At 42.8% G+C, this 21,105-nt stretch overlaps 1 protein-coding gene across 1 annotated transcript in view; it reads right to left on the bottom strand.

Moving 5' to 3' along the window:
- The window catches only part of FOXO3 (forkhead box O3), a 116,111-nt gene that overhangs the window by 18,298 nt on the left and 76,708 nt on the right, over nucleotides 1–21,105 (bottom strand). The window contains exon 2 of the mRNA XM_012651208.1: nucleotides 253–1,687. Coding sequence (XP_012506662.1) covers nucleotides 287–1,687 — 1,401 coding nt within the window. The 3' untranslated portion in view covers nucleotides 253–286. The remainder of the gene's footprint in view (nucleotides 1–252; nucleotides 1,688–21,105) is intronic.

Raw genomic sequence — 21,105 nt, 5'->3', positions numbered from 1 at the left:
TTGAATGTACACGTTCTTTTCACTAGCAGTAAAATTCCTGAGCTGTCAGCAAACCCTGGGAGGGGCACCTGACAGCCTGTTTGGTTTGCAGGTAAAACACTGAGACGAACTGGCTGGGAGCCATATTACCGTGAACCACTGCTCCATGATTCTCAACGTGGAATAACGTTTCCAGTAAATAGAAGACAGGCTGCCCCAAGGCTCCCCCCTTTCCCATCTTGTTACTTGTATGCCAGAGCATCGGGCACTGACCTGCTTTGCCCACTTCCCCTTCCTCAGTGATCCTTCAGCCTGGCACCCAGCTCTGAGATGAAGCCTGCTTAGCACCAGTGAAGCTCCCCACATTCAAACCAACAACGTTCTGTGTGGAGATGAGGGAATCAAAGTTAAAATCCAACCCATCAGCATCCATGAGTTCACTACGGATAATGGACTCCATGTCACATTCCAAGCTCCCATTGAACATGTCCAGGTCCAAGTCGCTGGGGAACTTCTCATGGCCCATGACAGGAAGGTTTGCACTAGTGGAGTACAAGGAGGAGCCTGAGAGAGAGTCCGAGAGAGTTTGCATAGACTGGTTGACAGGAGACTGCTGCTGGTGTTTGGCTGACCCAAGGCTGCTGGAGTCACTCAAGCCCATGTTGCTGACGGAATTCGACAAGGCACGGCTACCACCGAGAGCGCCCTGGGTTTGGTGCTGGTGGTGGAGCAAGTTCTGATTGACCAAACTCCCCTGGTTAGGCTGGGCGGCAAAGGACATCATTGGGTCACTGCGAAGCATCACGTTCCGGCGGGAATTCTGGGCAGACACAGCGGTGCTGGCCTGAGACATCAAGGGGTCTGACTGGGTCATCATGACATCGCTGTGGCTGAGTGAGTCCGAAGTGAGCAGGTCCTGGAGTGTCTGGGTGCCATAGTGTGACATGGAAGAGAAGGTAGCTGGCTTGTTCTCTTGGATGGTCTGCATGGGAGACTGGCGCAGGGAGTTCAGGGACGAAGGTCCAAATACCGTGCTATTAAAGGAGCTGGTTGGAGAGCCCAGGCCCGAGCCCTTGGTGGTGTATGGGAAGCTAGAGCTTCGCTGCATGAGCCCCCCAGTGGGTGATGGCTGGGACGACGGGAGCGGGATGTTATCCAACAGGTCGTCCATGAGGTTGTCAGCCAGCCCGTCATTCAGATTCATGGTGCCCGCCATGTCAGTCAGCCGTGGCAGCTCCACAGTACACGGCTTGCTGACAGAGGGGGACAGGCTTGCTGAGCTGCTGTAGAGCATGGGTGACAGTGGCGCATCATCATCCTGGACATCGTCCAACTCTGTGCTTGCTAGGATGGGCGACAGGCGGCCGCTCACCGTGCTGGCGTTGGAATTGGTGCGTGAGCGGAAGTCTGTCCACGCATCCAGCTCATCACTGCTGCGTGACGTGGGGCTGCCAGGCCACTTGGAGAGCTGGGAGGGGCTGTCATCGGCTGACTCTGGGGCCGTCTGCATGGCTGCCTTCTTTTTGGCTGCGCGGCCACGGCTCTTGGTATATTTGTTGCTGTTGTCCATGGAGACAGCCCGCCGCCGGGGGGCCTTCCCACTCTTCCCCCCATCAGGGTTGATTATCCACCAAGAGCTCTTGCCGGTTCCCTCATTCTGGACCCGCATGAATCGACTGTGCAGAGACAGGTTGTGCCGTATAGAATTCTGCAGGGAGAGAAGAGAAAATACAGAATATGAACCAGAATGAATGGTCCAAAATCAAGCACCCTGAAGACAAGGTTAACCAATTACTCATTTTTAAAGCCTCCGTAATTTCAAAAGCTAAAGAATAAAAAACAAAAACCCTGATTCAAAAAGACAAACATTTGCATGACCCTCCTTGACTTGGTACAGAATAACATGTTAAATGGCAGGTTTCATTATCTAGGAGGTAGAGAGACAGTTTCACGTCCGGGAGATGCTGGGAATGTATAAGCTCACTGACAGTGGTATTTTCCTGAATTCCTAAGTTTTACTGCTCTTTCTATAATTCGATTGCCTGCATTGAAGTTTACACTTGTAATTTATTACCATACCACTCTGTCCCCAGCACTCTGCAACAAACTTCCCTGGCTCTCCAAGGGTAATTCATCACCTGGGGGATATTTTATTTTCTATGGTCCCTTCCTCCACTAGTGCAGAGGCGGCATCTACCTTTCCTTAACCACATCTAGGAATTCAGAACTGGTGAGAATTTTTACCTATCCTTTCTGTGACTCCATCTCGTCCTGCCACAATTTCACACCTCACCATATAACTCTTGGCAGACAAAAGAATGGTAGAGCAGGATTTGCTGGGATGATGAAAGAAGTAGGCAAGTCTCCCATTCAGAAGAATTAAAATAATTTATATAGATACTCCTCCCTCAAGGCAGTGTGAGCTGAGCATAGTAACTACCTTCCAAAGAGTACGGCATGAAAAGGGGGGAGAAGAGTAACTTTACAGTGGAGATACTGCCAAACATTGTCTCTAACAGGTGATCGTGGTCAACATCAACAGGGTAAGTCATGTTGACAGCATGTATCCTAGATGTGATGTTATGAAAATGGTACCTTCTTCTGTGGTCTTCCTTCCAAAACCCATAACCCCAGTCTAATCATGAGAAAAACATCAGACAAATCCCAATTAAGGGACATTAACAAAATGCCTATTCAGTACTTCTTAAAACTATCACAGCTAAGAGCCTAAGGAGACATGACGGCTAAAGGTAGAGTGGCCCCCCGGATGGGATCCTGAGAGAGGAAAAGGACATTAAATAAAAACGAAGGAAATCTGAATAAAGGATGAACTTTAGTTAATAATGTAGCCATATTGGTTCATCAGCTGTGACAAATGTACCACACCATATAGATGTCAGCAATAGGGGAAAGCTGATGTTGGATTATCTGAGAACTCTGTACTACCTTTGCAACCTTTTGGTAAATCTGAAAAGGTATTCTAAAACAAAAGGTTTTAATTTTTTTAAAAAAGTAGGGCAAAATTACCCTCAAAGCCCTAATGACTGCACCCATCTTGTAAGAAAGAATTCTCCTTCTGGCTTGGTAGATAAGCCCAGTTGACAGGGATGACCCAGATTCAGTCCTATCTCTGCCACTGACCAACCATGTGACCCTGAATAAATCATTTAATCTGTCTGCAACAAATGTAGCTCCCCATCTTCATTATGGCCGTGATAATATCCAAACTCGCCCTCTCTGACAGGGATGACGTAAGGGATGTATGATGATATACTTCAGGAGCCAGTCACGCTGTGAACCCAGGGTGTTCTGACTGCTGCTATCAACACAGAGCCCACTGCTGGAGAGAGCTCACGGCTGGGGGCAGGCTCACTCTAATCTGTAAGATGCCTCGCATGCAGTAAAAGAGAGGAGTTCATGAATACGTATTCTCTACATCTGGAACAGCACCTGCAGGCCAGATGAGTTTTTATTTGCAAGTTAAAGATAAAAGATATTGCCTGATGCTGTATATTAAATATGAACAATCCTAAAAGTTACTGTATTTTTTTTAAATTGGCAATCACCAACTGTATTTATGTAGAGGATACCAATACATGTGTTCTACCAGAATGTTTTTAAAACACAGAAAGTCAGCAGGATTTCACCGTAAGTAAATAACTCAAAATACTCAAAGTGTTTCCCATGTATGTTCCCATGGAGGAAGGGCTTGTATTCAGGCTGGGTAATGAATATTAGCAATCATGGGTCATAAGTTGGCATTTCTACAACTGCCATAAAGATGCATTTGGGAGAGAAAAATAGGCAACATGCTGAGTATCTGATGAAACAAATGTTGCCCAGGAGGCTATGTATCCTGCCTCCCTTTTACTCTTATGGTTTTTAAAAAGAGTAATGGCATCTCTAACTAATGGTTCAGAAATCATATTTCTTTAAAAAGTAAAACACTTTTCTATGAAATAGGTATGAAGCATGTTCTTAACATGCACTCTACAGGGTTCAGAAAGCAAGCAAGTACGAGGTGGTTCTATTAATACTACTGAGTACTCAGATGACTAGACATAATAAATAAAAACTCACACCCAAGCTTCTGGATTAAAAGATAGGGAGGTCCTGCCGGGCACGGTGGCTCACGCCTGTAATCCTAGCACTCTGGGAGGCCGAGGCCGGCAGATTGTTTGAGCTCAGGAGTTCGAGACCAGCCTGAGCAAGAGCGAGACCCCGTCTCTACCAAAAATAGAAAGAAATTAATTGGACAACTAAAAATATATAGAAAAAATTAGCTGGGCATGGTGGGGCATGCCTGTAGTCCCAGCTACTCGGGAGGCTGAGGCAGTAGGATTGCTTGAGCCCAGGAGTCTGAGGTTGCTGTGAGCTAGGCTGACGCCTCAGCACTCACTCTAGCCAGGGCAACACAGTGAGACTCTGTCTCAAAAAAAAAAAAAAAAAAAATAGGGAGGTCCTAAGGCTATGTGGGGCAGTGTAGACACCTACCCTAATGACTCCCATCCTGGCCAGCCCCCTTTGCTCTAGCTTCTGGAAAGAGGTTCACATGAACACTCAGAATTAACAAGAATGACCAATCATAAATATTCAGTTATTCCCCTATGGGGTATTACTCAGCCACAAAAAACGATGGTGATCTAGCACCTCTTGTACTGGATAGAGCTGGAGCCCATTCTACTAAGTGAAGTATCACAAGAATGGAAAAACAAGCACTACATGTACTCATCATCAAATTGTATTAACTGGTCAACACTTACGTGCACATATAGTAGTAACATTCATTGGGTGTCGGGCAGATAGGGGTGGAGAGGACAGGTATATTCACACCTAATGGGGGCAGTGCACACCGCCTGGGGGATGGACATGCTTGAAGCTCTGACTCGGGTGGGGTAAAGGCAATATATGTAACCTAAACATTTGTACCCCCGTAATATGCTGAAATTAAAAAAAGGAAGAAAAAAAAGCATTTAAGGAACAGTATTTTTTAAACGTATTTTAGTTTCACTAATTCCAATTGAAAAAAATGAATGAAACATTTTATAGAACTGCAAATGCCCGACATGGATTTTCTGATGGCCATCTATCACCGCGACTGCAACCTCCAACAATGTACGTGTGTGATTATTATATATACAAGTACAATTGTATACAATGGGTTAAAATTTGGAGACAGGTATTACGATTCTGTAAGGGCATGTGGTAATGAGGTTAGAATACCCACATCCAGGGCTGGAACCACAGGGTGTCAGGGCGGGGAAGGACCATGGAGACCACCTACCTGTCCAGGTCCCTAATTGAAGGGGTGCTAGATTACAGCACTGCCAGTTACTGACCACAGGTTTTGGATCCATTGTCTCTAATCCTCATAATAAACCTGCAGAACTAGTATATTAGTGCCCTCATTTTATATATGAAGGATCAGGCTGAGAGTTATTAAATAGCTTAACACAAGGTCCCACAGCTAGCATACACAAGAACAAAACAGAAATTGGGTTTCCCAACTCTAATTCATTGCCATTATCTATAACTCTTCAAAGGCCACAATTATTTAGAAGTCACTATTTAATCTATATCTAACAGTTAAAGGAACATTTAAAGAAACTAACATTTAAGAAAAGAAGAGAAATACAAAAGCACAATCTTACGGTAATTCGGTTTATGAAATAGGGGTAATACTTTGGCACGTCCTTCTTAAAATTTTTCAAAAAAGACTTTTCAAATGAAAGCCTGTCTTTCAGAAGAGCGAACCTGAAAGTATAAGCTCACTCCAGACCACGTGCTTGCCTTTCCTTAGCAAAGTGGCCATCGCAGCATTCGCTCTAAGGAGAGGACGGTGGTTACCATATAAGCCAATGTTAACCACTCTTGGATTCTGAAACAAAGCCCAACTTATTAAATGGCTGATTAGCTTCAGTGTCCAATCTTTGCTTGACTCTCATTTTAGAGGTTTATTAGCAGCAGAACACATTCCCCTGAGGCTTTTTGCCTACAGAAACTCAGACAGGTTTTTCCAGTTACATTATAAAGACAACACAAACAAAAGCTTCGACACCATCATCCCCACAGCCCCCAGTCTCCGCAGCCTTGTATTCACAAAGGCTGGCTAGCTTCCATATATCAAATCCATAATCCGAAAGTGACGCATTGACAGTGCCCAACAATATGCCTCATCTGTCCATTTCTAGGTCAAATGCCCCCTCCCTTTCCCTACTAAGGTCAGATGCCAGAAATGTATTCTACTATTTTCCTCACCGGTCATAATTCTAATTACAGTTGTCTCTCGGTACACTTGGGGGATTGGTTCCAGGACTGCCTGTGTATAAGCAAATCTGCCCACATTCAAGTCCCGCAGTCGGCCCTGAGGAACTCACCTATGGGGAAAGTTGGCCCTCTACATATGCAGGTTTTGCACCCTGAGAATACTGTATTTTCGATCCTCATTTGGCTGATAAAAAGCCACACATAAGTGGACTTGCATAGTTCAAACCCATGTTGTTCGAGGGTCAACTGTACTATCCTCTCAAATTTTGATAAAACATACAAAGTAAATAAACAGATGCCAGATAAAACATGAGGCTACTCGGGAGGCAGGAGGATCACTTGAGCCCAGGAGTTTGAGGTTACAGTGAGCTATGATCCTGCCACTGCTTTCCAGCCTGGGCAACAGAGTGAGACCCTATCTCTAAAAAATTTTTTTTAAATAAATTAATCTTAAAAGGCCAGGCATTGTGGCTCACACCTGGAATCCCAGCCCTTGGGAGGCTGAAGTGGGAGGATCGCTTGAGGCCAGGAGTTTGAGACCAGCCTGGACAACATAGCAAGACCTTGTCTCTAAAAAAAAAAAAATTAGCCAGGTATGGTAGTGTGCACCTATAGTCCTAGCTATTTCAGAGGCTGAGGCAAGAGAATCACTTGAGCCAAGGAGTTTGAGGTTACAGTGAGCTAGGATTGTGCCACTGTACTTTGGACTGGGCAACAGAGTGAGACCACCATCTCTTCAAAAAAAAAAAAGAAAAAGAAGAAAGGGAAGAAAAAAAACAGATCTGCAGTTTCCCTTTACTTTCCCTGATTACAAAAGTTAACAGTGGCACAATTTCGGCAAGATCTCAAATGGCCCCTTTCACCCTCAATCCCAGGAAATCCACCATTAAAAATATTCTATGGTTTTCTGCTAATTCACATATCTTACCAGTCTAAATTTCTAAGATTTTTACATTAGTATGGGGATTGGGAGCTGAAGGTAAAGAAGGAATGGTGTGATAAAACTAGAGTGATTTTTCTAATCACATCTGAATACACAGTGATAGACCCTGTGAGGCAGGCCAACGGTAACTGGCCAAAGAACTAGGGACACGCTTTCCTTAAGGTTATGATGATAAGGTATATAATACCAACCAAGACTTCTATTGCCAGAGCTCAGGCTATTCTGTCATGATGCTTACTTACTAAAGGAGCTAAGAAGCTACTATGACCCTAACCCAAAACCACGTGAACAGTTCAGGTTATTTAAATTCAATACTTAGAAATCAAGAATCTGATGAAATACAAGAAAGCAAATATCTTCAGGAAGAAACTTTAGCTTCAGGGACAAATATATCAGTTTTTCCCCAACTTGTGTCCAAAGACTTAGAAAACCCTCACAACAACTCTATCACAATGTGTCTGAAGACAGAGCAGAGAAATGAATACTCTCTCATTTTTATGTCAACCTTCTCTTTTACAAAATGATTTACACAGGAGCAAGCCCTGTATGGGGCAGAAACCCATTAGGTGCAGTTAATCAGCAGCAGAACTGGCAGACCTGTGTCCTGTACGACTGCAGCTGCAATCAGTGGCATAACCTTTCAAGGAGGCATGTGCAAAGGCTGTACAATGGAATTCACATTTCACAGTCATGCTGCCTAGAGATTCCTCTGCTTGGCCTACCTTGAAGAAATTATGACTGTACTTATCAGAACCTGGTAATTATTTTTCCTGCTATAATAAAGACAGTTTTCTATTATAAGACACATTTACTGCTTATGCTAAAGTGTCCATGGTCCTTACACATATGCCAATTGGTTGTGAAGAGAGATGGACCCAGATTAGGTGTTATGAGCTGTCTGAAAAAGTGTTCCACCAATAATTTACAAAGTGAATAATTCCCACATGCAATTGAAAGTGGCATGAAGCTGAAGCGTGATGCTGAAGAAGGACCATGGGCTTTGATGTGAGCCAGGTCTGTGCTGGAGTCCTGGCTCCGGCACCTGCCTGCCTCTTTGGACAAGATTCTCAACCTCGGCTGCCCCTTTGGTAAAATGGGGATAAAAAGACTCTCTATCTCTAGGATCTTTGGGAAGATTAAATAAAGCTCTGCAAGCAAACTACTCAGTGGAATGCCAAGCACAAAAGCAGCTCTCAACAACTGTTAGATCCCACACATGGAAGCAGTGACATCACAAATATTAACTTACTGTTCTCCGAGCATAACGTACTTTAGGCCAGTAAGTAAGAGGGCGGCCCCTTCCAGGAAAGGATTTCAAACTTCTTAAAAGTATTTCAAAGGTGCCATCCCAGTCAGGAGTAACTGGTAATTCCTTACATGTTGCTACCCTACGTCCGCTTCAGCCCTTCCAAACCGTGTTTAACTTGTAGAGACTGTCCACTAAGCCAGACACCAGCTGCATGTGCTTCCCCTGGAACACAGAGAAGGTTCTGTCTGGAAGCAACATGTGGTATCAATTTATCTTTCTCAGCAACGGCAACAAGAAAATCTACTCACTTTAAAAATAAAAAGGGAGTTGTGCAATTTAACTCTTAAAAGCCCGTTTTTTTTGTTGTTTTTTTTTTTTAATTTAAGATAACCCCCTTCTCTCTCTTTCTTTCTTTCTCTTTTTCGGGGGAGAGGGGCTCTTTAGAGAGAAGCAAAATGAGTTATGGTTGTCAACTCTGAAGCCAGGCCCACTACATCCCAGTAGGCAGATTAGAGGCATCTCCTGGTTCTTACCAGGGATTTCAGGGGGAAGCGATGCAAAGGACTGTCTTTAAATAATATAGTGCTCATCTATTAATATCTTTTGTATAGGACCAGCATCTCAAGCAAGTTGCCCTGCTTGACTTGTGGGCACTGACAATTCAGGATGAGGTTGCCAAATGCCCGAAGTCTAATATACGCACCTGCTGCACTGCAGATGACAAAGGCTGCATGAACAGCCTAATGGAAACCACGAGTCACAGGGAAGCCCAGAGGTCTGTGTGCCACAGCAGAGCAATGCAAAGAGAGCTTCAGGAGTCCTGGGCAGGTGCCTGTGGTTTATCATGGGAGGCTCTTTCAAAGACAGTTCTCTAGACTAGGCCCTTGATTCAGTTCTTCACCGTGGCTGCCCATTAGAATCACGTGGGGAGGTTTTAAACATTTACATCCCACTCCCAAAGATTCTGATTCAATTGGCCTGGGTATAGGTACATTTTTAAAGCTCCCTAGATTATTCTAATGTGCAATTAGAGCCGAGAACCACTGGAATCTCCCCCTTACTTTTTCAGTAACTAAGAATCTGATTCCAACCTAATGATCCTAGTCTTTCCAGGTCTGCTAACATAGCACAGCGATGTCCTTCAACACACTGAAGGTAAGGGCAAGAATCGGTGTCAGAGATTAAAGCTGTGATTATACGTGGAGAGTAAAATGGAGAGTTAGGGCAATTTTTCAGAGGATTGATGTCCAGATCTGCTCTTTCTTAAAAAATGAGGTTGGGGGAAGGATCCTGGACCCTACACTGCCTTGAGGACAGTCACTCATTCTGCCCTATGATGCTTCTCCACCCAGCATGCACACGTATGGACAGAAAAGAGGGCATGTGGACTTCCACAAAGCTAGGAATTGATATGGGCTTAAGAAGGAAAGGCTGGGACTGTAACTGATGCCTGTAACTTTCCTAGACATTGCCCAAGTCTAGTTTTTAGTTGCCTACTCTCTTCCACTAGGTTTTATCTACTTTGGGACGAATGTGTTCAAAAGCAAGCACAGAAAGAATGATAGCATAAAACAGATTTCAAATTAAAAAGTTATTATTTCATATGTAATACCAGCCACAATGGCCAAAAACAAACCTTTCAGATTGCGAAGAAAAAGTAAATAAACCTTCATATAAAGGATTGCACAATCAACCCTGATGTGTAAGACAAGTTCCAGTCTAGCTCCACTCTTAACGCTTGTCTAAAACTTAACATTGTAAACCATTAAGGGAGTTCTTAAAAAAAGACAAATGTTCTAAAATAAATATTGTTGAGAACTTGGCTGAAAGATTAAATTTCCAGCTAGAAACAAGATTTCCCGTTAAATTTGCTGACAATACTCCTCTACCCACAGAGATCTCCTTTGGAAACTAACATTTGTTTTAAATTGCAGTAAGCAAGTGACAGGTTCTGGTCCCTCATTAGGAGGAATAAAATAATCATACGGTGATCAGAATAACGAATCCATTTCCCATCCAAACAAAATGAGATGCATGAGGCTTTCCTAGGGGAGGAAGGGCTGGGCAGACAATTTATTCTACCCCCAACTGAAAAAGAAATCCTAGATGGGAAGAAAGTTCTCTTACATAGCATGAAAAAGATGGCTATCGCTATGCTACCGACAGTTTTTTTGGGTTTTCTAGTGTGGGTTTTATTTTCATATTAATTTTTTTATTTTTTTCATTTAGTAAACTTCTTTTCAAGCTCTTCTACAGCTGTTTCTGCTCTTGGAGGGCAAGAGAGAACATTCCATTCCTCACAGCCAAACCTGCACTTCCGGCACATAGAGAACCCTGGCGGTCTTGCAGCCTCTGCCCACACCCACTCCCTGCAGCATGCTGGCCCTCCCCCCAAAACTCTCCTACTTCCAGCCCCCAGTCCTGCTCCCCACAGAAGAAGGAAGCAGCAGCTAAGGGCATGTAGTCAACAGAATGACAGTCCCCAGAAAGTAGGTAAGAGTTGCAGCATTTGGCCACTCCTATTCGCTGTCGTTCTCCAAGCTTGTCCCTTGGTGCTGCTCAATCAGTCTCACCTTGCCAGAAGGGGCTCAGCAAACACATGCTACTAAAATTCCCCCTTAAGATCCATGGACAGCTAGCCATACAAATGGATGCCTCAAAGGGTTAAAAGCCATGACATTATAAAAGCCATGAAGTAGATCAGAAATAGTTTTATTATTAACATAATATTCACTTAGAGTTAAAGAAAAATAAGGCTGCACCTTTTTCCAGTTTGAAAACTTGGTGTGTGTGGAAATACAGAGGATAAAAGGGCACCGGAAATATATACCCAGAATTCAGAGCACATGAGAGAGTTTAGAATCACTTTCATGGCATCTGACAAGTGATCAGGCCAAGAAGCTCAGTGCAAAGAGTAATACTGGGGAACATGGAGAGGGCTGGGAAACCTGCGTTGTGAAACAAGCAGCCCTAACTGCACACTGAAAGACACTAAGGACCAAAGTATAGGGCATACTTGAATCCAATCAGCTTGTACACGGCAACGGGGCTGAGACAAACTCAGACCCCCTGAGTTTGAAGTGTGAAAGTAGTACCACCCAGAAACAGAATAGTAGTCCCAGTGACCGGATCAACACACCAACCGAAGGGATGAAACGCAGGGAGCATGTCTCTTCTAACATAGTGTGGCCCTTTAAACCAGATACCATGTCTTATTATAGCTTTAGCTATAGCTGGCATAGGGCCTGGTACATAGTAAGTGCTCAAAAAATATTTTTTTAATCAATGAATTAGTGGGAAGGGGGCAGGAGCTACAAAATAGACCTGAATTATACTTTAAAATGAGATGATAAAAACATGAGACCAATGAATGATCCTTCCAAGAGTGAAGATGGAAGTAAGCTTCCATTGTAAAATCTGAAGTAGCATCTTTTAAAGTTGACAAGTCTCACCCTGGGTATTAAGTTATACAACCCAATTTCCAAAAACATGATAATATATACTAACAAGTAGGCTTAAGATTCTCTATAATAAGGGACAGAAAGAGGAGCAATATGATGATGTGTGTGCTACCTGATGGAGTGAGGCCTCGGCAGAAGGTGTCTCAGGCCATCCAGGGTGAAGAGCTGACTCCCTAACTGTCTTGGGATGGCTCAGAGTCCTCGGTGGCACACTCAAAACCACAAATAACACACCCTGGTTCTAAGTCTCCTCCAAGCAAGCACCTAGGTGGCAAGGGAAATCCAAAACCAGAGTCCACTTTACCTGCAGTCTGAAGAACAGTCATGTATTTGGGGCCTACCAAGGCCGATGCTCTGTGCTTGATAAATCTAATCTCATTTTGTTTTCACAACAAGCCTGTCAGGGGGAAACTGAGGTGCAAAAAGGTTAAACAACTCACCTAGGAGGCGGTGGTGCCAGAAATCAAGCCTGAGGCTCACTCCAAAAGTGAAGCTCTCACCAGGGCACTGTTTCTCTCTGAAGTCACCAAACTGCCCGAGGAGAGAGGCAACTGCTAACAGGTGACCAAGGAACAAGAAGCTTTAAAGACTACAAAATCAGTGCAATTGAATCCAGTGTTTGTCACGTGGTCCTTAGGATTATAAAATGGAGGAAAAAGGCGGAAAATTGACAAGCCATGAAGCAAACCTTGTTGGAACTAGATTTGCTCATCTGCTATAACTATTAATATTTTTTTAGAAATGATACCTTTTCTTCTCAGACACACCCTAAAAGGGACGCTGCTGGCATGTCCTAATTCAATCTGGGATCACTGTTTTGGGGAATGACCAAACATGATTACAGCCATAAACTGAACTGTTACGTATCCCGGCCTTCCCTGGTGGCACATCTGGTGGCTTCTGTGCTCAGGGAGAATTAGCCCGTGACTGAGTCTACCAGTACTACCTAGCTGTCCCTGGCAGGCCTACTCAGGTCCTAAAACAGCTGGTATGATGCTATGGGTCCTCAAGCCAGACACATCGGGCAAATGTCTGCTATTGCCCTGGACCTTGCTATCACGAGGCCTAATCTGAAACAGGGACTCAGCTCTGTACTATTTAAAACGTGTAATTAGTTTATTACTGAGCCAGAAAAGATCAGTTTGCTTTAAAACTATGTGAGTCTTAAAATATGATGCCTTTGCCTGCCAACTGACAACATGATCAGGATGCTTCTGTTTAACCTCAATCAAAAACTCTGGTAGAAAGCTGCTTTAAGGTTACATATGCATACTATTTTATTATTTGTCTTCTGGCATCAAAAGCTGCAGAAACAGAAATCATTGACAATGCAAGCACTTTAAAGGGATGGATGTGGAGGTGCTGAGTGGGTGAGTTAAACAGCTTGAGAGTTTGACATCTGAAATCCAGGAAACTGCTTTTCTGTTCTTAGTTTACAATCCCTTCCTTCAAACGAAATTTATTGGCTTTAACATTGCACATACAAACACAACTGTTTCTAGCTCTTCAGATGTTATAGCTCAGAAAAACCGTTCTTTTTCATCTTGTTATTTCAAGAGCAACTGGTTTCTTTTTGGTAGCTATGAAATATATGCCAATGTGTGGGCACAGTGACACAGCTACGCACAGGCCCACACCCTGGAAATACTGGAAGGAGTGGAGATACATTTTTCAGCTAGGGAAGGAAAAAGTTTGGGCTAGTATTTGCAAAACAGACAAGTGTGCATGCACTTGGAAGCAGGCTATCTTCCAAGTGTCAGTGTTAATTATCCTAACAGTCACCATAAATCAAGGTGTTACTGGAGAAAGAAGCAGAAAAAGTAAGTAAATGCCACATAACAGAATATCTCATGTTGGCTACAGCAAACAAAACAACTTTTCTTCCTGGGAATAAAGAGTACCACACAGTCAATTCTGTACATTGACTTGGGCTATTCATACCTTCTGTCCCCTGCAGACCCCACCGAAATTCAGCTAATGAGGAGCTTCCTGAGGAACTGTCTCCTCTAACCTATAACCTCATCTGCCTGTGTAGTATTTCACTGTAATGGTTTTGCAAGATTTTTTTCTTATTTAAAACCACAGGATGCAAAAGTGGTTGATGCCCAATATGATGATATTGCTAAAATACTAAGAGATAATCAACCATTTATTCCAGGACACTCCTGAGTGCCAATTACACAGAGAGATGAGCACCAGAAAGCTCAAAAGTCCACAAAAAATGATCAAATCAAAAAAATAAAGGACATTTCCACTGACTAAAGAACCAAGCACTTATTCCATTTTTCTGAAAAAGCATCAACTGAGTTACTCAGATATAATGTGTTTTTAACTTAAAATCTAGGATGTTCCCAAATGTGCAAATTAATATTAGTACTACTCTCTAAACTAAGATGAATAAAGCAGGTTGACTGTGCATGGGATAAATCATAGTTTTTCTAAAGGCCACAACAGGAATGCAATGCTTCAGTACTAATATGTACTAGTCTCTAATCTAACTTCATAAACACTGGTAGGTAAGCTTGAAAGCACTTAAGGAACTGGAAACACCAGCATCAGTGGTGTAGCATCTAGCACCTAAAGGGCAGGAAGGATAAGACTAATTGGCAAGGATAGTCACATAAGAGACCACAAAAGCCGAACCCACAGTAGAAATGGAAAATTCCTGTAACTGGGTGCTTCAAGGGCTAAAGGAATTTAGGAGACAGTTCTTTCAGACCCTGTTTGTGGCTGGAAGAGACAATGAAGAAGAGGTCACAGTATAGTGCAGAGGTGGGGGTGAGGCCACTCCTCAACCAGCAGGTGTCATAGCGCTCCAGGAATCACTGGTCCCCCACTCGCTAGCTTTCAGTGTTTCTAAGGCCATTCCTGAGTATGCAGGACCCCTGGCCTTATAACTACCCTCCTTGGTTAAGTCTGACTTGGCAGGTTTAGCCCTTAGATTCTCTCCCCCAATTTCCTGAAGCCCTTTACCTGGGCCTCCTGAAGATTCCAACTCTTTCCCCTTAGTAAGGTTGTTCATTTGCTAATAGGAACTGTGTGTGGGATCATGGCACAACCAGGTACTAGGTTTTTCCCTAAGGCTTAATAGATCATTATACACATGGTGACTGCTGAGATTAATTCCTTCACATCAAGACAAGGGGGGAAAAATACACAGGAACAGATGCTGCTGAGCCATTTTCAGGTTCACAGTTACCTTCAAGTAACAAATTTCCAACTCCCTGAAGCATTAGGTGGAATGATATTACCCTATAATATTAGCTGTTTCTCCAGAAACAAGTTTATCAGGTTCTTTCAAACAGCTAAAACCTACGCAGTCATCCTAAGAAAGACAGCTGAGTCCTGATGTTAGTTTGTGGATTGAAAGGGAAGTGGGAGTACCAGATACTTATAAGATTAACAAATCCACACTGGGAGATAATTTTCTACGGGTCTCATGTTATTGCACGTCTTGCAAGCAAAATAATAATGGCTCTTTATTTTGGACTACCTTTTAAGGGTGTTTGTATTTGCATAGTGAACAGCCCTGCAAGATAGTGATAGTTTCTCCCTCCAGAGCAAAGGACAGACATGCCTATTGCCCATCACAAAAGGTTAGGATCCCTAAACTCAGGGCTCCTGTGCAACCCACTTCACGTGGAGGCATCAACCTGGGCCTATCTGTGTCACCCTAATGGAACTTAAGGGCAAAGAGAGAACTGATGCAAGATATGCTGTTGCTAATGCTGCTTGCTGTGCCATGAGTGAATAATTCCTTTGTCTCTGACCAAGAGTTTTGGAGCTAGAAGGGAAAAATCTGAGACTCTTGCAGTTTTGACAGTCCACTGCTTTAGCTTATGAACAGCTGATATTTCCTTAACTGCAAAAGATAAATTGGGCAATTCAACTCTAGCCAACTTTCTTCTCTTTCCCTACATAATTAAGAAGGAATACAAGATAATGGGATGAAAAAGGGAAAGCAAGAGAGGGAGATATACATGGCTCTAGCACTTTGAATGTTCTGGCCTGGCTCTGCTGAGGACCCTTAAGGCTTTATGACAATTAGCCATTAATAAAAGAGGAGAAGGCGAGAAGATCCCCAGAGAGTTATTTTGTAGTATTTCATCTGCATCTGTCACCTTCTTTTTCAGCTGTTGCAGTTTGCATGTGGGGAATAGAGCTGAGTGAGCAGCAGGTTTAGGTTTGTTTCTTTTACCTTCCTCTTCTACTAGACACAAGAGCAGACCAACCACCTTATGTCCACCCTTCCCATTCTCCTCGTATTCCTTACTAACACAATCCTGATTTCTAGCTGGGCCCAGAGAAAAGGTTTACATTCCCCAACCTTCCTTCATGTTAGATGTGGCCATGTGACTTAGTTCTGAAAGTAGAATGGCATGGAAGTGCAAGAGTTCCATGGAATTTTGAGGAAGACAGTTTAAAGACAGCTGAGGCTGGTGAGGGGTGAGTCCCTTCTGTCCTCCTGTTCTTCCTCCCTTTGGCCTACACCTGGATGGACCACAAGGGGTGACTTACTGACTTTCACCTTACACAGGGGCAGAGTATAAGAGAAGACTGATCCTCAGTCACTTCTTAGAGTGGCCATATCAGCCCCAGACTTCTTTTATATGAGAAGTAATTTCACTATGAAATTTGAGTTTTCTGTTATCCAAGCCGAATCTGATTCTAACTGATAGACCCAACAATTCTATTTTTAGGAATTAATTTTACTGATACACCCTTCTGCATGTGTCATCTGTGTGTATAACACATTTGCACATGCTCTCTCTCAACTTTTGTACATTTAGATTTATAACAGTTATTATAAAATGTCAAGTATTAATAATGGTAATTAGAGGTGTCTGATCACATTAAGATAATACAATAGAAACACCTAATAAGAAAGACCTTTATGTGTCTACCTCCCACTGACCTTAATGTATGTGTCATCAGGCACTTGGAAAGTGGTTTTCAGTGAATGACTGTGTATGTGCTGGACACTGTCATCCTCTGATGTTACAGGCTGGCAGAGCTAGCACAGTAATCCTCCTAGCTCCAGAGTTTTAGAAGTTGTGGCATGGAGGCCACTAAGAATAGAAACTCAGAACATTTGCAAAAGTGAAGAGGGTATATTATGATGATGTTATTCACACTTCTTATTTTGGGTCAACCTGGATTTCAAGAAAAAAAGCACGTTGGGGGATTCAAGACACAAAAATGAATCATGGGAAAGATGGCCTGGAGAGACATACAGTCTTAACTTCTACTGAGAATTAATTTTATGGTAAAGAATATGTAAGGTTATTTCTGCCACTCATGGGAATTATCCCTGGGCCACTACCTTAGCAACAACTTTCATATAACTATCCAGAAATAACATTAACAGCCAGTGATCACAGAATATCTACAACATACCACGATGTCATAACTTGGACAAAGGCTTACATTATACTCTTCTAACTTTGTACCAACAGGAAATGGACAGAACGTAAGACAGTCTTCCTCTCAAGCCCAGAGCACCAAATCTAAAAAATAAAAACGTTATCCAATAAGAAAATGAAAGTCTTATATCTGGACATTTTGGGATGGCATCCAGTAAACAGTATTAAAAAATAATTCTGTACTCCCACTGAACCAAATGTGGTTAGTTACCTTTTCCTTAAAATGAATTTTCCAAAATCAGGAAAAGTAAACAGAGAGATCTGTCATAAAGCTATTCCGATGCTCTGAATAATAATGCTATATAAGAATAAAAACTTTATTAAGATACCATGGGCCTGTCTCAATTTTTCCTGTCTATAGGCTGGATATTGAAAACAGTGTCTATTAAGGCCTAATAAACAGGGCGGCATTATGAATGTTTAACTAGGCTGCCTAATTTAGTCTATATGTAAGAAAGAACATGCTGGAAAAATAGCCCCAAATGTGCCTAGTTAGGTATGAACTTGCTGGGTTGTAGTCAGTGAGTATGAAGACAGGGCCATCTTCAGGAACACAGAAAAAATGGCTAATTTACTCAGAAGAAAGAAGAGGTTTCTTAGTAACTAATCTTTTATGTACATTTTACTGATAAATACTACATCGTTAATCCCCTAAACCTATGTGGGATGAAAAATGTTTATTTCAGAGTTTAAACTGTCCCTAACATCTTTTAACCCCTTCTTGATATGCTATTGAGTCTGCTCCTGGCGTTTCATAAATACATGTGTAGAGTCTCCGCTCTCTGAAAGTGGCCCTGTGGCATGAACATCCCGCGGGCCAGGACTGCCAGCTGTTGTGGTGTTTCCCATGAAACTCCTAACATAGGGCTGGGCGCTCCACAGACTCTCTTTTTTCATTAAACTATAACCACACTAAAGGAAATTTTAAAAGGAAAAAAACCCCTTCAAATCACAATAAATATTTGATGGAGTAATCACTGTTTCCTTAGGCATAAATGTCCTACATTCAGTTTCCTTTTGCTTAGGGATTTGAGCAAACCATCCGGGATGCTCCGTTCTGAATGCTTCCCAGGAACTGGTGCTTACTTCAGTCTTCTGATCACTAACTTTGAGAATTCTATGAGTTGAGGGTGACCATGGCACTATTCCACAGAAGACACCATCTGATGTAGAGTTAGATAGAGGTTGGAAGGTAGGTGGAAGGAACAACAACACAGGTGTGCCCCTCCCCCCAGCCTCACCTGAACTGTCAGGGCTGGAGTAACAGAAGAACTGGAGGGGCCTCACATTCAGTCGTTCAAATAGGTATTTACTGAGGTCCTTCCACGACCCAGGCATGCAAATGTGAACAGACAGACGTGGTCCCAGGTCTTGTTCACGGATTTTACAATTTCATGGGGTAAAGGTGAAGAAAGGGACAGACATTAATTACAGCAAACAAATACATACATAATTACAAATTGTGAAAAATGATCTGAAGGAAAACAACAGGGTACCATGAGAGGAAATAACGAGGTGGATTCGGTGGACCTAAGACTTAGACTGGAAAGTCAAGAAAGACCTAACAGCTGGATGATGAGCAACCAAGTAATGAAAGCCACTGGGGCAAATGAATTTACCTAGAGAGAAAAGGGGAGAAGAGAAAACCTGCGAGGTTCTCCTTGAAGTCATGTAACACGAGGGCAGGCAGAGGACAAGGACCAGGCAAAAGATAATGAATAGGACTCACCAGACAGGAGGACAGTGTGGCAATCACGGCCATGAGAAATAGTGCTTCAAGAAGAAAGAGGTCAACACTGAGAGATTCACAAAGAGAAGAGACCAAAGAGTGTCCATGAGCTTTAGAAACAAAGAGGTTATCATGGGTTGGTTTGGCAACAGCAGTATCAGGGGAATGCTAGGGACAGAAGCCAGGGAAGATGCCAGCAAGGGATTACTAATGATAATAAAAAAGCTAACACTTATTCGGTGTTTATTATGTACTAAGCACCGTTCCAAGTGTTTTTTTTTTTTTTTTTTTTTTAAGAGACAGGGTCTCACTCTGTTGTCCAGGCTAAAATACAGTGGTGCAATCATAGCTCAGTACAGCCTTGAACTCCTGGGCTCAAGTGATCCTCCTGATTCAGCCTCCCAAGTAGCTAGGACTACAGGTGCATGCCACCGAGCCCTGCTAATTTTTTAAATCTTTTTTTTTTTTTTTGGTAGAGATGGGATCTCGCTGGTGTTCTGAGTGTTTTATATGTATTATCTCTTTAAGTCCTTAACCAATGGGGGTAATACTATCCCCATTTTACAGAAGAGAAAACTGAAGCTTGCAGAAACCTGCCTAAGACCACATGGATGAGAACTCAAGGGTCTGGTTCTAGAAACCAATCATGATGCAGTGAAGGCCTTAGAGAGTGAGAGGGAACAGGACCCAGAGCCTATGTGCAGGGACTGGTGTCCTTGCCCTTAAGCCACATGATGGCCTTTCCCAGCAAAGGACATAAAATGGGGCAAAACAATTTTACAGATTCTACTCATACAAAGAAGAACAATCCACAGGATCAGTCCTTTCATCTTCTGAAAATACTTACTATCTAGGGGCTGGGACATCCTGTAGCACAATTTGATAATTTCCCACTTGCTTTCCCATTCACCAATGAGACCCGTGAACATTATTTCACCCTAGAAATGATCTGAGGGGCAAAGACAGCTGAACTCTGTGTTGAGGTCAGGTCTTTGCTCCTCCTGAACTGTCTACAGTTCAGCTCTGGAAGACACCCCTGTTGATTAGTGGGCACCACTGCCACAGCCTGGGCAGGGGTGGGGCAAAGCAAAACACATGGAATCATTCTTGCTATTTGTCTTCTCCTCTTACAGTCCGGCCAGGAAGGAAAGCTGAGCAAAGAGAAGAAATTGTTTGACTGCCACTGAACAGTCCTCTTAATCCATAGCCAGGAACACAAACAAAAAACAAAAGAAAAACAGAAGAGCAGTTGTCGATTTCTTCTGAGTTCTGCTTATCTTGTTTTCAAAATCCAGTAATCCCACTGCCTTTACCTCCACCTCAGAACAGTTTGTAGTAGGTACCTGAGAGGGTAAGTGCTAGTTTCTCAGGTAGCCTCAATGTTCAAAACAAGCAATACAAGGAAGCTGCGGTGCCTGACTGGTCCCCTAAACCCTCCCATTCCCCAGGCCCCTTCTTTGTCCTTTCTGCCTCCAGCCAGTTTAATTTACACTGAGTCTGAAAAGGTCAAGCTGGCCATGGGGTAAAGAACTCATTGTTTACACAGTAAAATTACAAGAATGAACTAAAAATGAAGTCATCCTCTGTAGAACAGCACGACACAAAAACTGGGGTGAAATAAAATTCCTCCTATAGTAAGCCTTTCCATATAGATCACCAAAAGGAGGGGAATGAGAGTTTGGAAATCTATTTACACTTAAGACTTAGTCTCTTTGGATTTGGAATTGAAGAGCAACAGAAATTCTTTGGCTAGGAAGCTTAGATGTACTTATCAGATCATGTGAAATACCCATTATGCTCTGGATTCTTGCAAATATGCTTAATCTGTATACAAAGACCAGAAACAAATAAGCTGCAACAACAACAAAAACTGACATTGTATTAGTTGAGGATGAATTAACTTTATGGAACCACTAATTGGACTCAGCTGGACAGGGATCAGACCATTCTACCTGTGACTCTTCCAGCAACTGTCCAAAACAATGCAAGATAAGAGTTAAAATGATAGTCTCACAGTGAGAGTATTACAGTAATTTAGAGGGCACCTACTCCCA

This window comes from Propithecus coquereli, unplaced genomic scaffold (genome assembly GCF_000956105.1).
Source record: "Propithecus coquereli isolate 6110/MARCELLA unplaced genomic scaffold, Pcoq_1.0 Scaffold35, whole genome shotgun sequence".
Taxonomy (NCBI): domain Eukaryota; kingdom Metazoa; phylum Chordata; class Mammalia; order Primates; family Indriidae; genus Propithecus; species Propithecus coquereli.
This window is presented reverse-complemented; position numbering and strand designations above follow the sequence as displayed.